We start from the raw sequence: 16023 nt of genomic DNA on the forward strand, positions 1-16023 counted from the left end.
TTACATTTATTCACTTACCAAATGATTTTATGAGAATTCTTTCACACCATTAATAAATCTTGGTTAATGTTAATTTCAACTAATACATTTTCAAAATTAAAAGTTGTATCTGTTGTGAATTAACATGAACTAACAATGAACAACTGTATTTTCATAAACTAACACTACCCAAGATTAATAAATGCTGTAAAATATATTGTTAATTGTTAGTTCATGATAAATAATGCATTAACAAATGTTAACAAATGGAACTATATTATAAAATGTTACCTAAATGATTAAGTAACTTTGTTAAACTTTACAATAAGGTTGTTTTTGTTAATATAAGTTAACTACATTATTTAACATGAACTAACAATAAACAATAATTTTACGGCAATTATAATTATTGAAGCTAGTTAATATAATTTTAAATTAAAGTTTGTACACGTTAACATTAGTTAATTCATTATAAACTAATACTACCCATTAATGAACAATTGTTTTTCATAAATTAACATTAACCAAGATTAATAAATGCTGATGAAATATTGTTAATTTTTAGTTCATAATACCTAAAGTATTTACTAATGTAACCAAATGGAACCTTATAATAAACTTATTACATTTCAGAAGGATTGTAGAACAATTTTCACTAATAATCTCAGTCCTTTAAACATTACTGCATATGAGGTAGAAACTTTATTCAAATTAATCGTCTAACTTATTTTAACTACAACATTATTATGCAAAATTCAGCCATGCAAACATAGGTTTCAGAAGTTTTCTCTATAAACAGCTGAATGAGAGCACTGAAATGGGACTCTACTGCCACCTAGAGGCAAAAATGTAAACACACTCTGGAATTTCATTTGAGCAACAAATGTCTAATATTTAACTTATCAATTAATATATTCTTTTTTTTTTTTCATTCAGCACATATAATAAATGACTGCAGATTACTGCTCCAGGAGGACACAGAAATGTAAGGCACTTACTATCCTAATAAATTCACTTATTGTAGATGCCAAAGGCTTTTGAATAAATGTTCCCATGTGGGCTCTCTTTGGTTTGGATTTTCTCATAGTTGAAATGAATAACTCACTATGAACAGGAGCATAAATATTAATGGAATCTGATAGTAAATCAGAATGTGTGAGCAGCTTTTTAATTTTTATTCTCATACTTGTTCTGCCTTAACTCTTATCAAACATAACCCAACAGTAAAGCAGCACAACTGGGTCAGACATGTGCTGGCATCTGAATGATTCTGAGCAACTGGAGCATATGTTGGGCACCATCAAGTGCTAAAAAAAAAGTGTTCCTTGTTCCCCTCGGGCTAATTAAAAGCTAATTAGTGTTGATGCACACGGGCACATTGGTGCAGCACTGAGGCAACATAGAGACAGTGAGTGACAGATCCGATACTGCCATGGCACCAACCTCAGCTCACCCATCAGATTCCATTTAGAGGACAACTTCATTGCACAGAGGTTGCTCTTTTGTATCTCAAGACGCTTTGAGAATCATTTTGTTTAAGCATCAACTTTATCTCAGATGTTTCTCCTAAAATTCCTTAGTCAAGTCAAGTGGCCATCCATAGGAGTCATAAAAATGGACACAAATGAGATGATTGCTTACATACGGTAAGAGTGTAGAGCAATAGAAGTAATGTAGCATACTGCCCTGCAAAGGCAAAATTAAGTAACTGCACCAACATTGAAACATTTTAATTTGCATCAAAGCTTTTTGTGTGTCCAACCAAATGAGGATTATCACATTTTGACACTCATTTTCACTGAATCTGAGCATTGCTGAGCCAATCTCGTCTGTCAAAGAACAGATCGTATTTTGAGACCCGATTTCAGTCAGAATTCAATTTTGATCAAATGTGTACTTACTGTGTTTTGCCTTTGCAGGGCACCGCAGCACATCTCAGACAATTTAGTCTGGCAGAATATTAAATGTTTTGAGTTCAAATCAAAATCTCTGACTTTTGACAGCAGACTTTGGTGTGTGTGCAAATCTGAGGACAGTTTGAGACATCTCTTCCGAAACTTGTGAGGAGACATGTGAGACTGATACTGTAGAAAGCTGTAGAAAAATATGACGCTCAGAAAACAAACGAGCTCTCCAGCTTTACTGCAGTAAAGGAGAAACATTTGAGATAGACCTCTGACATGATTTGTCTTTCCCATGGGCAGACTCATCATGAACATGAGCAGAAAACTATCACATGAGCTTTTGAACAAATGAGCCAAAGTTATGACCTCATACTCCATTCTTAGTGATGACATAACCATGAACAATCTCTCCACTATCTATCTCTTTCATGGCCTTATTTTACAGGCACTGCCTCTTCATTAAGCCAAATTACATTACCATACTTATTTATTCTCCTTATTACTTTCGATGGCAGCTCACCTCCCGCTTTTAATTATCACATTAATAATACAGACACGAGCTCCATTAGAGAGAGGGGATCAGAAGACATGGGCAGCGTTTAATGGGGAACGAGATTAGATCGAGCTTCATGCATGAGATGCCCACCTGTGTGCTGTTGACCAGGGTCAAGCCCCATCAGGTCGGATCTTTAGTTTGTGTCTAAAAACTGTGCTTTGTTCTGGTTAAGCTGGAGGACATCATTTGTGAGCAAACAGTAGCAAAATACAAAATTATTCAAAAGTTATTGCAAAAACACAATTATAGTTTGGCTAATGGGGTAGCTGAAATGAGAGTTTCAGCACGGAAAGCTGTAAAGATCTTTCTTATTGCATTTTTTATTAGGTGTGTTTTCAAATGGGAAAAAATAACAATATATATATATATATATATATATAATTCTTCACTATTTGATAAAACATCAGAATGCATGATGTAACAGGTAATTTAGCATTCAAACACAGTACCCAAATAGCCTTCTACAAGCCAATTTTTTGGTGTGTATGTTTTGAAAAAGCAGCATCATTTAAAACTTTTAATTGAATGCCTCACTGAATGCCCAACAGGTATTAATTATCTCTTAATTATCTTCACTAATGAGTCCATCTCTCGGTTTCACAGGTGTCAATTGTCCTTGTTTGTGGAGTCTTTGTTTAAAGAGAAGACACAATTGTGAAATAAAAAGCCAAATCCCATTAAGCTACTCTTAACAGAATTAGCTGGCTTAGAATAAAGATAAATAAGCTTTTCTGAGACACAGAAATATGCTTCAGTCAGTCCTTGTGGATTGATTATGGATTTGACCTAAAGTGCCACATTTTCCATCTTTTAAGATAATATTTTCTAAAAGGAATAAATTCATGTTATATGAAAGAACTGACATCTCAATGTGTTAAAGTAGTTTACATTCAAGTCATATTTGTGCTGTTTGAGTTATATAAATGCACCATTCACATATAACCATACAAAACTTCCAATTCTTTGAAACACCCTTATTGCATAACTCTAAGATTATGTAATATAATTATTGGCTATGTTTAAAGGAATATTTTGTGTTCCATACAAGTTAAGACATCCCAAAAAAGTGGGATATTTTCACTATACTTTTGAAAAAGGGAGTATTTTAAAGTATACAGATTGGCCCCATTCACTTCCATTGTAAGTGCTCCTCTGTAACCTCGATTTCTGCTTTTTTTTAAAGAAAAAGGAGCGACGAGGTGAGATTCATTTTTGTAGTAATCAACATTATGCCACAAATGCTGTTGATTGAGTTCAACTTGTACTGAACCCGGAATATTCCTCTAATGCAGTGGTGGTGGGGGGTATTGAAAGGGAGGCTCAGAAGACTGACCGTCCTCCAATTTCGCTCACTTTCACACATATTTTGGGTATTGCCACAAAATAGTGACAACACCCAAAAGAAACAATGTGCTCAATTTCTTTTCCTCTGCCTTTTTACCTGCCATATTTAAACTATTGCTGGCACTGCAGCGATTCCTGCGTGCACAGCTCTAGACAGCCCAAAGTTCTCATGATATCAGGTGCGCACTCAGCGATATGTACAACAAGCCGTTCTCGCGTGAGCCAGTTTCAAATTGGTGAAGATGTGAATTAACTTAAATTTTGGTCTGTTCCTCTCACAACACTATCATATGGCATCAAAATAATTGAAATCTAAGACACGAGTGTTATGGATGACTTTAAAGTACTTTATGCATGATTTTGGATCTTGGACAGCCACAAACACAATCCTCTCATCCCTCAATCTTGTGTTTCACAGATGAAAAAAGTCACACTGCTTTTGAATGATGAGCATGAGTAAATGATGGAAGAAAGGTCGGTTTTTATTTAATTGGTCATTAAAATTTGTTATTATCATTAATCAAGTGTAAATTATTGTCCAGAGGTCCTGACCATGCAGACGTCGCTGTATTGTTATACTTGTTAATTTTTCAGAGCTGGCAAGGATGGGCCAATCACAGCAACCTAGTGACTAAAGCTAATTATTTAGATCCTTTTTTAATGAAGATTGTAACTTAAGTGTTTTTAAAATAACACTTTTTGTCACAACATGAAGGTGAAAGAAAATGTTGGCAAAAGCTTGGCTTGAAAGGGGGGCGTGGACCACTGCTTTAATGTAAGTTTGCATACATGTAAATTTAACTGTTATAGTATAATAGCAGTCTAATTAATACTTGGTCGTTTTTAACATTTTATATATATATATACTGTATATATATATATATATATATATATATATATATATAAATATAAATCACATTTTTTTTTTACAAAATGACCAATTATTAAAAAACTTTATTTATAAAAGTACAGTTTTTAGGGGGATGTCATTGAGGTTAGCAGTATTTACTTTGCCATATTTACTTCATTCGCTGCTTGAAGACTTCCATATTAGGTCTTTTTAAAAAATAAAAACAATCCACCACAAGCATTATTGTACAGCTTGTGCACAGGAAACCCAACTGTTACTACAGGAAATTACCATCACCCTGTGGATCTCCAGTCTGGACCAGCTACTCATACTGGAGCCCATGAGTACAGTAAACCTGCTCAGACTCATGGTCCTAATGAGCACCCCTCAGAGATCCAGCCTGCCCTAATGCTCAAATCTGCTGGAGACTCTAAGGAGCATTCATGAGCATCAGGAGCAAGATCATAGCCATGGAGAACAAGGTTGGGGAAAGAGAGCGAGAGAGGACTCTGAGGCATAAGATCATGTAGATTTACAAAAGCACAGAATTTCGATTAATCTTCCTAGAAGTTTCAAGACTTCTCATAATTATAAATAGTTAAAGATGGTTAAACATGAAAGAAAATGATTCCCTCTCTTTTAACTTCAGGAGGAAAGAGGATGTGATGAATATCATTAAGAAAGATGGAATCAAGATATTGAGGATGTTCAAACTTATGGATGGATGGTTTGATCTTTTTTACAAGATAATATATTATTATTTAGCATGAAAATGAGTGTGAGCCATAAGATTTGTAGTGAATAATGGGGTTGTGTGATTTGTTACAACGGGGTTATTTTATTTTATTTAAAGGGGTCATGATATGCCTTTTTGTTCAATCAGGATCACTTATAATGTTAGTAAAGTTTTTTTAAAAAACAGCCACAAACAGTATTTGTAAAACATGATGATTTTCCCAACACATTCTCATACCCCAACTCGTCACATACGGACGCTAGGGCAGGACCCCTTGGCGTCGCTTATTGACGCGCCGGGTGTACCTTTGGCGTCATTTTACGACGCGTCCGGTTTTGAAACATAAAAAACCAGTTGGAGGGCCATTGTAGCGTATTCCTTTTTATTTTTATTGATTGCAGTCTCGACTCTCGACCCATTCGCGGCGTGAGCTTACCCAAAACGTGACATTTCAACGCTACACGCTCCGGTTCGGAGATATGTAGAACGGCGTCATTTTACGACGTGTCCGGGGTTTTAAACATCAAAAAACAGTTGGAGGGCCATTGCAGCCTATTCCTTTTGATTGTTATTTATCGCGGTCTCGACTCTCCACCCATTCGCGGCGTGAGCTTACCCGAGACGTGACATTTCAACGCTACACGCTCCGGTTCGGAGATACATAGAAGTCTATCGGACTACCCTGCGCGTCGAAAAATGACGCCAAAGGTATACCCGGCGCGTCAATATGTGACGAAACTGCCCGAAGCTTCCGTATGTGATGAGTCGGGGTGAAAATGTGTTGAATTTCCACCCTCATTCTGACCTGTCAGAAATTCTTGGTTTTGGTGTTGTTCCTGCTTTAAGACTTGACACTAAACGCCCACTGTTTCGATTGGCTCTCTGCTGTCTCTACTGATCTGCTCCCTCCTTGCATCTCACTGCTAAGGGCTACGGAAGTGATAAGGTCAAGTAGGAGTTGATGTGTTGTGACATCACAATGTGGAGGAAGTAGAGAACAAGTTGTTTAGGCCACTTGGTTTCAACAAATGCTATTTTAGCAGTGAGTAGGACGTTTTGAGCTCTGAAGCTTACAGAATGTTTTATAGTCCAATGAAAAGTAGTAAACAACATGCTATGCTCCATTATTGTTGTTAATATCTTAAAAAAAATTGCAGATTATTTAGTGTTTAGTCCATGATGTCTTTCAAATATGTTAAATGGCTATAAATACCCATTTTGTCTTCAGAAATAACAACAACTTCCCATTTAATACAGCTGCAAAAGATTTTGATGACTTTTATAGTACTTGTTACTGGATTGATAATTAAGTGAGTGGTATCTCCCATCCCTACCAACACTGGTACACCAGAAAGCACAAGTCAGTGGCAGAGTTTAAGTGACCTAATCCTTGACCTAATCACTTTTAGCTAGAGATGCTTTCAGTGATCTTTACAGTCATATCTGCTTATGCAATATTAATTGCTTGACATTAAAGATGAAATGTGTAATTTTTTTTCATGCTGAAATATATTTTCTTCTAATATGCTTCTTTTAATATATTAATATGCAAAGACAACAATAAGTAAGTCAATTGATTGCCTCAAAAATTCTACACACTATGGTTCTGTGGTGCTATCAAAACATTGCTCTTTATTTAAGAAACCTGACTAGCCTGACATGGCTCATGAAATCACTCAATGGCATAAATTTGGGCAGGAACTCATGTTTTTCTGAAACAATTAAAGGCATACCGACCAACTACCAATTACCGAGTGTTTAGGTAACCAGATTTTTTGCAATTGACCCTTTGCTAAGCTCTGCCCCCTTGGTTACTGTTCCTTGTTCTGACAAGCTCTACTGAACTCCCAATTGGAGTGAATGGGAGATTGCTGTGAACAGTGTGGTTTTTGGCCAAATAGTCTCATAAACAGAATGGATAATATTTTTACGTGGGCTGGTATGAAGTGTGCATTTTAACCTAAAGTTTTTTTGTAAAAGAAATAGTTCAATTACAAAGTAATTTGATAAAACACTGCAAAGACTGTGAATCAGAATTGAGGCAAACGATTATTACAGTCACTTGAAAAAAGAAAAACTTCATTAAATAGCAATTACATGTCTTATAACAGAAGTGTAATTGAACAGAGCTGTTTATAACGTCTTGCCCCTGTCATCTGTTTCCCCTGGACTACACTTCCCATAATTCCCTGCCCTCATCACTGCCAGCTGTTCTCTATTGTTCTTACCTGTGTTTAATTTCCTCATTTACCCCTGTGTATATAATGCCCTGATTTCTACCCAGTCTTTGTGAGTTCTCTCCTGTTCCTATGTACCAGTTCCAATCGTGGATGTATCATTTGTTTTATGTTTCTAGTTCCAAGTTCTGCCTTGTTCCTGTGTTTACAGAGTTATTTTATACTTTGCTTATATTCTTTATTAAACTTCTTGCCACATCTAGATCCAGTTCTCGGGACTTCCTTCCAAATGTTACAGAACAACTAACCACAAAATAGATTTAGCGGCATACTTATCAATAAGGGAATAATCCCACTTCATCAGCACCGTAGCCTGCCACACATGTATTGATGATTTCACCCTGAAATCCATATACCGGATCGGACCACTCACCAGTGGAGGGACTTGCCAGAGACTGGAGATTACACGTGGGAGGAATACATGAAGCTAATATTATAAACTCTCGCTTCAGAGGATCCTCCTCTCTCAATCCCGATCTCGGCTTCTGAGCCTTCCACTCCAGAGTCCGCTCCATGCCATGTCACAGCCAAGTCCGAGTCCGCTCCATGGCATATCACAGCCAGGTCCGAGTCCGCTCCATGGCATATCACAGCCAGGTTCGAGTACTCTCCAGCCATGTAACAGCCAGGTCCGAGTCCGCTCCACGCTATGTCACAGCCAGGTCCGAGTCCCTGAGTCTGCTCCACGCCATGTCACAGCCAGGTCCGAGTCCCCGAGTCCGCTGCACGCCATGTCACAGCCAGGTCCGAGTCCGCTCCACGCCATGTCACAGCCAGGTCCGAGTCCGCTCCACGCCATGTCACAGCCAGGTCTGAATCCACTCCATGCCATGTCACAGCCAGGTCTGAGTCCGCTCCACGGCAAATCACAGCCAGGTCCGAGTCTGCCCCAGCCATGTAACAGCCAGGTCCGAGTCCGCTCCATGCTATGTCACAACCAGGTCCGAGTCCCTGAGTCTGCTCCACGCCATGTCACAGCCAGGTCCGAGTCCCCGAGTCCGCTCCACGCCATGTCACAGCCAGGTCCGAGTCCGCTCCACGCCATATCACAGCCAGGTCCAAGTCCGCTCCACGCCATGTCACAGCCAGGTCCGAGTCCGCTCCACGCCATGTCACAGCCAGGTCCGAGTCCGCTCCACGCCATGTCACAGCCAGGTCTGAATCCACTCCATGCCATGTCACAGCCAGGTCTGAGTCCGCTCCACGGCAAATCACAGCCAGGTCCGAGTCTGCTCCAGCCATGTAACAGCCAGGTCCGAGTCCGCTCCATGCTATGTCACAACCAGGTCCGAGTCCCTGAGTCTGCTCCACGCCATGTCACAGCCAGGTCCGAGTTCCCGAGTTCGCTGCACGCCATGTCACAGCCAGGTCCGAGTCTGCTCCACGCCATGTCACAGCCAGGTCCGAGTCCGCTCCACGCCATATCACAGCCAGGTCCGAGTCCGCTCCACGCCATGTCACAGCCAGGTCCGAGTCCGCTCCACATCATGACACAGCGAGGTCCGAGTCCGCTCCACGCCATGTCACAGCCAGGTCCGAGTCCGCTCCACACCAAGTCACAGCCAGGTCTGAGTCCGCTCCACGCCATGTCACAGCCAGGTCTGAGTCCGCTCCACGGCAAATCACAGCCAGGTCCGAGTCTGCTCCAGCCATGTAACAGCCAGGTCCGAGTCCGCTCCATGCTATATCACAGCCAGGTCCGAGTCCCTGAGTCTGCTCCACGCCATGTCACAGCCAGGTCCGAGTCCCTGAGTCCGCTGCACGCCATGTCACAGCCAGGTCCGAGTCCGCTCCACGCCATGTCACAGCCAGGTCCGAGTCCGCTCCATGCCATGTCACAGCCAGGTCCGAGTCCGCTCCATGCCATGTCACAGCCAGGTCCGAGACCACTCCACGCCATGTCACAGCCAGGTCTGAGTCCGCTGCATGCCATGTCACAGCCAGGTCTGAGTCCGCTCCATGACAGGTCTGAGTCCGCTCCGTGCCATGTCACAAGCAGGTCTGAGTCCGCTCCACGCTATGTCACAGCCACGTCTGAGTCCGCTCCACGTCATGTAACAGCCACGTCTGAGTCCGCTCCACGCAATGTCACAGTCAAGTCTGAGTCTGCTCCATGTCATATCACAGTCAAGTGTGAGTCCGCTCCACGCCATGTCACAGCCAGGTCTGAGTCCGATCCACGCCATGTCACAGCCACGTCTGAATCCGCTCCACGTCATGTAACAGCCACATCTGAGTCCGGTCCACGCAATGTCACAGTCAAGTCTGAGTCTGCTCCATGTCATGTCACTGTCAAGTGTGAGTCTGCTTCACACCATGTCACAGTCAAGTCTGAGTCTGCTCCACGCTATGTCACAGCCAAGCCTTGCGCGATTCCTTGCTCCAAGCCTCCCACGGCCCCTGTCTCTAAGTTGAATGATCCACCACTGATGTCGGTGCGTAGGGCCATGAAGACCCTTCCTCGCAAATTGTCAGTGCCCACGCCTACCATGGCCAACGAGCCAAAGCCCGTGCCTGCAACGAGCTGGAAGCCTTGTCCACCCCAGAGCCGGCGTTGCCAGCCTCGTCCATCCTAGAGCCAGCATTGCCAGCCTCGTGCATCTGGAGTAGGAGAAGGAGAAGAAAGGCTTCTGCCCTCAAGTCTCTTCCGGTGTTCACAACCACAGAGGTCGTTTCTAAGTCTCTTCCTGAGTTCACGACCATGGAGGTCGTTTCGGAGTCATCCAGGACTCTTTGTCTCAAGCCTCCCAGGGCTCCGCCTTCCACGGCTTCGCCCCCCGAGCCTCCCATGGCTCCGCCTTCCACGGCTTCGCCCCCCGAGCCTCCCATGGCTCCGCCTTCCATGGCTTCGCCCCCGAGCCTCCCACGGCTCCGCCTTTCACGGCTTCACCGCCAGCTGTTCCCTATTGTTCTCACCTGTACTTATTTTCCTAATTTACCCCTGTGTAAATAATGTCCTGATTTCTACCCAGTCTTTGTGAGTTGTTGTGTTTCTCCCATGTTCCTATGTACCAGTTCCAATTGTGGATGTATCCTTTGTTTTATGTTTCTAGTTCCAAGTTCTTCCTTGTTCCTATGTTTAACAAGTTATTTTAAACTTTGCTTATAGATCCAGCTTTCGTGACTTCCTTTCAAACGTTACAAGTGCACTCAGAAAAGTCGACAAATAGAACTTTAGATAAATGTATTTATAATGTACAGTCTTGCTCTTCCAGGGAAAACAGAACAAAAATATTGAGTACTCATCTTGCACAGAGAATATCCCTGTAATTCCACTTGCAAAAAACGAACAAACTAGACTTATGGGATAACGTAACTAAACCTTATTGGCTATAAAAAAAAAAGGGATGATCCCTTTAAATGTCCTGCCCTGATTTGTTTAAAAAAGAAATACATTAAGATAGGACAGAACTGTGCCATAAATGGAGTCTTTCAGAACATATCTGAAATAGTTTATATTGTTTAATCTTTTGTGTAGAAAATCAACAGGAATTTTGTTGTAGATGCACAGTGTATTTATTTTACTGCTGCATTTATTTAAAGGTTTATGCTTTGACATTTTTCAGGATGACTATTTAATATATCAGGGCCACATAAATTGTGAATTTTTTTGGCATAATTGTGATGGCTTTCTTCCCAGCACAGAATGTGAGAAAGAGTAGTACTCCATCTTCGATACTCTGCATAAAATGAATCTGAATACATTCCAAAATTAATTATGATATTTCACTAGCGGTCAAGAAATTACATTGAGATTCATCAGACATTTCTGGCACAGAATCCTTATTCCAATCATCCCTCGTCCTTGTCTATTTCCCTCTTTCCCTATCTCTCACTCTCTAGGGTCCTAATTAACTCCCGAGGGCCTGAGAGCCCTCTGACACAGCTGTCTGTCCCCTAAGGCCAACTGTTCAGCATAATGTTCTGAGCAAGCCATTTCACTCCCACTCACTCCTCAGCTGGACTTACTGGAGAGCAACGAGCTGCACCTAATAATGCATATTGCTGTAATGCTGACACATAGGCTATCTTCACACAGTTAGTGTTTGGGATTGACATCCATATTTACTAACAGGTGTGACTCTAGAAATGCCTCATTTACAAAACAGCTTACAGTAATGAATATTGTCTGTATGAATGAATAACCGTTGAAGCATTTCTAACTAATTTAGAAGTGTATGTCTAGCAAACGTTTTATATTCTCAATTGTTTTAATGGTGTACATTCATAAATATAAAAATGTATTTGTTATAATAGAGTGCAACAATGCCTGCCCTCTTTTTCAGCCGTCTTGGTTCCGGAAATTAAATGAAGCTGTCAGCTGAGGACATGTGAGGCGGCTATTTCACAATCTAGAGACTCTGATATTCTTATCCTCTTGTTTAGTTGTACATCTGGCCTTCCACATCTCTTTCTGTCCTTGTTAGAGCCAGTTGTCCTTTGTCTTTGAAGACTATAGTGTACACCTTTATGAAATCTTAATGTTCTTTTGGCAATTTCAAGCATTGTATAGCCTTCATTCCTGAAAGCAATGATTGACTGATGAGTTTCTAGAGAAAGCTGTTTCTTTTTTTGCCATTTTTGACCTAATATTGACCTTAAGACATGCCAGTCTGTTGCATACTGTGGCAATTCAAAAACAAACACAAAGACCATGTTAAGCTTCATTTAACAAACCAAATAGCTGTTTGATATAATAGCAAGTGATTTTCTAGAACCAAATTAGCAATTTAGCATGATTACTCAAGGATAAGGTGTTGGAGTGATGGAAATAGGGCCTGTCTAGATTTGATCAAAATGACTTTTTCAAAAAGTGATTGTGCTGTTTTTTACATCAGTAATGTCCTGACTATACTTTGTGATCAGCTGAATGCCACTTTGGTGAATTAAAGTATACATTTCCTTCTGAAACAGTGAAATCTGTACATTTTTCCAAACTTTTGGCCACCACTTTATAAGTAGTTTTAGACTGTAGGGAGGCCGAATTAATTGTGTCATTCACAGTGCATAATGGAAGTGGACGGTCACTGTTGAGCATGTTTGGTGCACATTGTTAGCCGTGATTCTTTGATTGGTGGAGTGTTTCTCTTCATGATCTTGGGTAGTGTATTATTTAATGAGGAATTATGCTGTTAAACATGATTTCTGAAATTACGAAGTCAAAATATGTATTATTAGGTAAAAATAAATTGGACTGATGGGTGTAACAAAAACCAAACCGTCCATTAACATATAAAAGTTTTCATAAAAAATGAATATACCTATTAGAAAACATGAATTAGATTTTTACTTCTGGAAACTGACTGTTGCTCTCTATACCCTGGTTTTAATAACAAAATAAAATAAATACAAAAATAAAATACAGATAGTCCCCACTGCTGCGATGGGGTAAATTTGGCATATTTCTCTCTTTTGATTTAAATAATCCATTACTTTCTATTTTTTCTCTCTTTTGCAAAGTTGTGGAAATGTAACAATAAATTTTTTCTTTTGCTGTTAAAGCAAATGGAAGAGCAAAAATAACATAATATTAGCTAAAAAAAAATTTCCCCCGCAAATGTGTAAAAAGGGTTCCTTCTCAAGATTGCCATGAAGGCCTATCATCATTGAGACATTGATGAAAGTAAACATCAAACATGATGACTTCCATAACATTGGGAAGTTTATAACAATTGATTCCATGTTATTTAATAAACAAGTGCAATTGAAGCGCAAGTTCATTTGTCAAATCTTAATTAACTGACAGTGACTTAACTTAATGTAGAGCGCATTTTGTTCGTGCTCAGACAACAAAACTAATTGGCTCAGCTCTGGAAGGAGACTTGATCTAAAAACTTCAGATCACATTTCCATCCCTGAGACCTACTGGAACTGTGCTGGATTTGCTATGTTGCCTTCCTACCTCCATATTCTGCCTATGAAGCTCATAGATAGACACGCACACTCAACAGTGATGAGACAGTTAGATACACCAAACAGACAGGGCGAGAGAGGACATTATGAGGATACGAGTAAGAAAAAGCACACGCATATACAAATTACTAGCACTTGGGAAACTAGGGCTTCAGTTTTGAGACAATATTAAAAAATCATTAGGATGAGATATTGCAACTCTTAAAGCTCTTCTGTTTGGGTCAGGGATGCACAGATTTATTTTCTGTTGCCAACATTAACTTAATTTGGACCGCAAGATAGTGAGAGAGTTATGGGACAGAATCACCAGGCACATGGTGAACAAAACTATGGTCAATTCTAAATTGGTTTGCAAAGGTCACGTGGAGAGCCAGGCACAAGCAGCCATAGTGCGAACAATCAAAAGGAGCAATTAACTAAGCACATGATAGCCTACAAACCACCTGACGTACCCCACACTGCCCACATCACAATTCACACCCTGGTGCCTGTCAGCTAGAACTGGAGTCGGTTTACTCATTAGATACACACACAAAACCATCCGCTCAGCCACTTATGCTGTCTCAGTTTTTATTCTGAAAGCTTTTTAGACTTCAAGATTTGTGACAAGCTCGGGGGCAATATGTCTCTTCAGGGCCATTTTGAGATTGTAGTAATATTGGAAAGCATTTAGGAGGCTGATTCTGTTGTAATATATGCTACATTTACCCACTTAGTTAAAACTGTCAGAACAAAAACAATAGAGACAGTGTGTGTGAGTCATAGAGGGATAAAAGCCTCTTGCATTCTGAAATAACTTGGGCTGTATTATAAAACAGATAGTTCTGGTCTTTGATGTTGATTGGTTAATAGCCTACAGCATTCCAACCACTGTTAAACACATTGTATAGTAGTAATATTTGTATTATGTAGATGCTATTTTAAAAATGTAATTAGGCCTTGAGGCTGTATTGTGAATATTGTATCCAACAACAGTCCTGAATACACAAGTTATCTGTTGTACCTTATTGCTAAAATATCAGATGGGATTCTAAAATGGAAGAACACTGTGTTAGTAGAACGTGGTCTACAGCGCTGCCGCAACCAATGAACAACTCACTTGTCTGTCATCTCCTGTCCGTTCCAGCAGAGGGAGCTGTTGAGTGCTGCTGGCTCTTTACTGCACAAAGCTTCTCCAAGCCCACTGTAGAACTGAATGAAGCCCCTCAGACCTGAGATAAACTCCCTGCAAGAGACAGAAAGAAAATTTAGAAAAGTTATAGATAAAAAGAGAGAGAAGAAGCCTGTTGGAGAGAAATAAAGACAAATGAAATTAGATGACAAGCAAAAAGAAGAGAGATTAAAGGAGTAGTTCCCCAAAATAATTATGATTCTGTTATCATTTGCTCACATTCATGTCGTTCCAACCCTGAATGCTGTTATTTTCTCACATAGCTATTTTTCAAATAAAGACAGCTCATAGTGATCAAATTTTTTCAAGCTCCAAAAAGAAAAGAAAAGTACTGTGTGTGTGTGTGTGTGTGTGTGTGTGTGTGTGTGTGTGTATATATATATATATATATATATATATATATATATATATATATATATATATATATATTGCAAGCATTAACGCTGATATATATACATTAATGCTTAATGCTTGCAATTAATTTGCAATTTTTTAAATGTTAATTTAATCGCGCAGCTACTTTTTCTTACTACTGACGCTGCTCTAATTTCATATCATTTCAACTTTGTACACGGTGCCGCCAAGCTTTTGAAATGTCAGGTAATGTCAGACAGTTCAGATGAATTATCTTTATATTGGAAGTGCCACCAGTAAAAGCAGAACAATACACACTTTTGAGTTCAATGCAGCACTTGATGCACTGGCCTGAAACAAATCATGTGCATTCCATATCTAAAGTGAAAAGACAGCCTGACGACTGATTAATATTAAATGAGGGTTTGATGCGCATTGCAATGAATACTAGTTCTTTTAATCAGTTAACATCCCACTTAGACATTGGGAAATGTTTAATGTTATTCGAATTGGAGCTATTTTAGTGAATTTCCATCTTTATACTGTGGAGTTTGGAAAATGTTAATAAAGGATTTTTGTTACATACTGTATTGATTTGTTCTATTGTGTTGTTCTTTCCAACAAACAAATAAATGCATTATGACAGGAAATAAGTAGAGTCAAAGTTTACTAAGAAAATCTTGATTAAGATTAATCCTGATTAACTATGAAAAATTATTAGATTCATCTACTGACAGCCCTAATATATTATATAAACTGTGTAAATACAGTACATATATTGTATAAATGTAATTAAATACATACTTAAATGAAAATGAAATGATAACCTAACCCAAAGTTATGTCTAAAATGAAAATGGATGAATACTAGTATTAAAATGAAATACAAGGGACATTTATTGAATAAAATAAATAGTTAATCCAAATTGTTTAGTTTTTTTAATTAATGATTTTATAGTTTCTTAACGATTATGTTATGT

General features: G+C 39.4%; 1 protein-coding gene across 1 annotated transcript in view; it reads right to left on the reverse strand.

Annotated features, from left to right (window-relative positions):
- Positions 1 to 16023, reverse strand: part of LOC127617232 (glypican-3-like) — a 193456-nt gene that overhangs the window by 45663 nt on the left and 131770 nt on the right. Inside the window, exon 5 of the mRNA XM_052089171.1 lies at positions 14619 to 14744. Coding sequence (XP_051945131.1) covers positions 14619 to 14744 — 126 coding nt within the window. The remainder of the gene's footprint in view (positions 1 to 14618; positions 14745 to 16023) is intronic.

Source organism: Xyrauchen texanus, chromosome 23 (assembly GCF_025860055.1).
Source record: "Xyrauchen texanus isolate HMW12.3.18 chromosome 23, RBS_HiC_50CHRs, whole genome shotgun sequence".
Lineage (NCBI taxonomy): Eukaryota > Metazoa > Chordata > Actinopteri > Cypriniformes > Catostomidae > Xyrauchen > Xyrauchen texanus.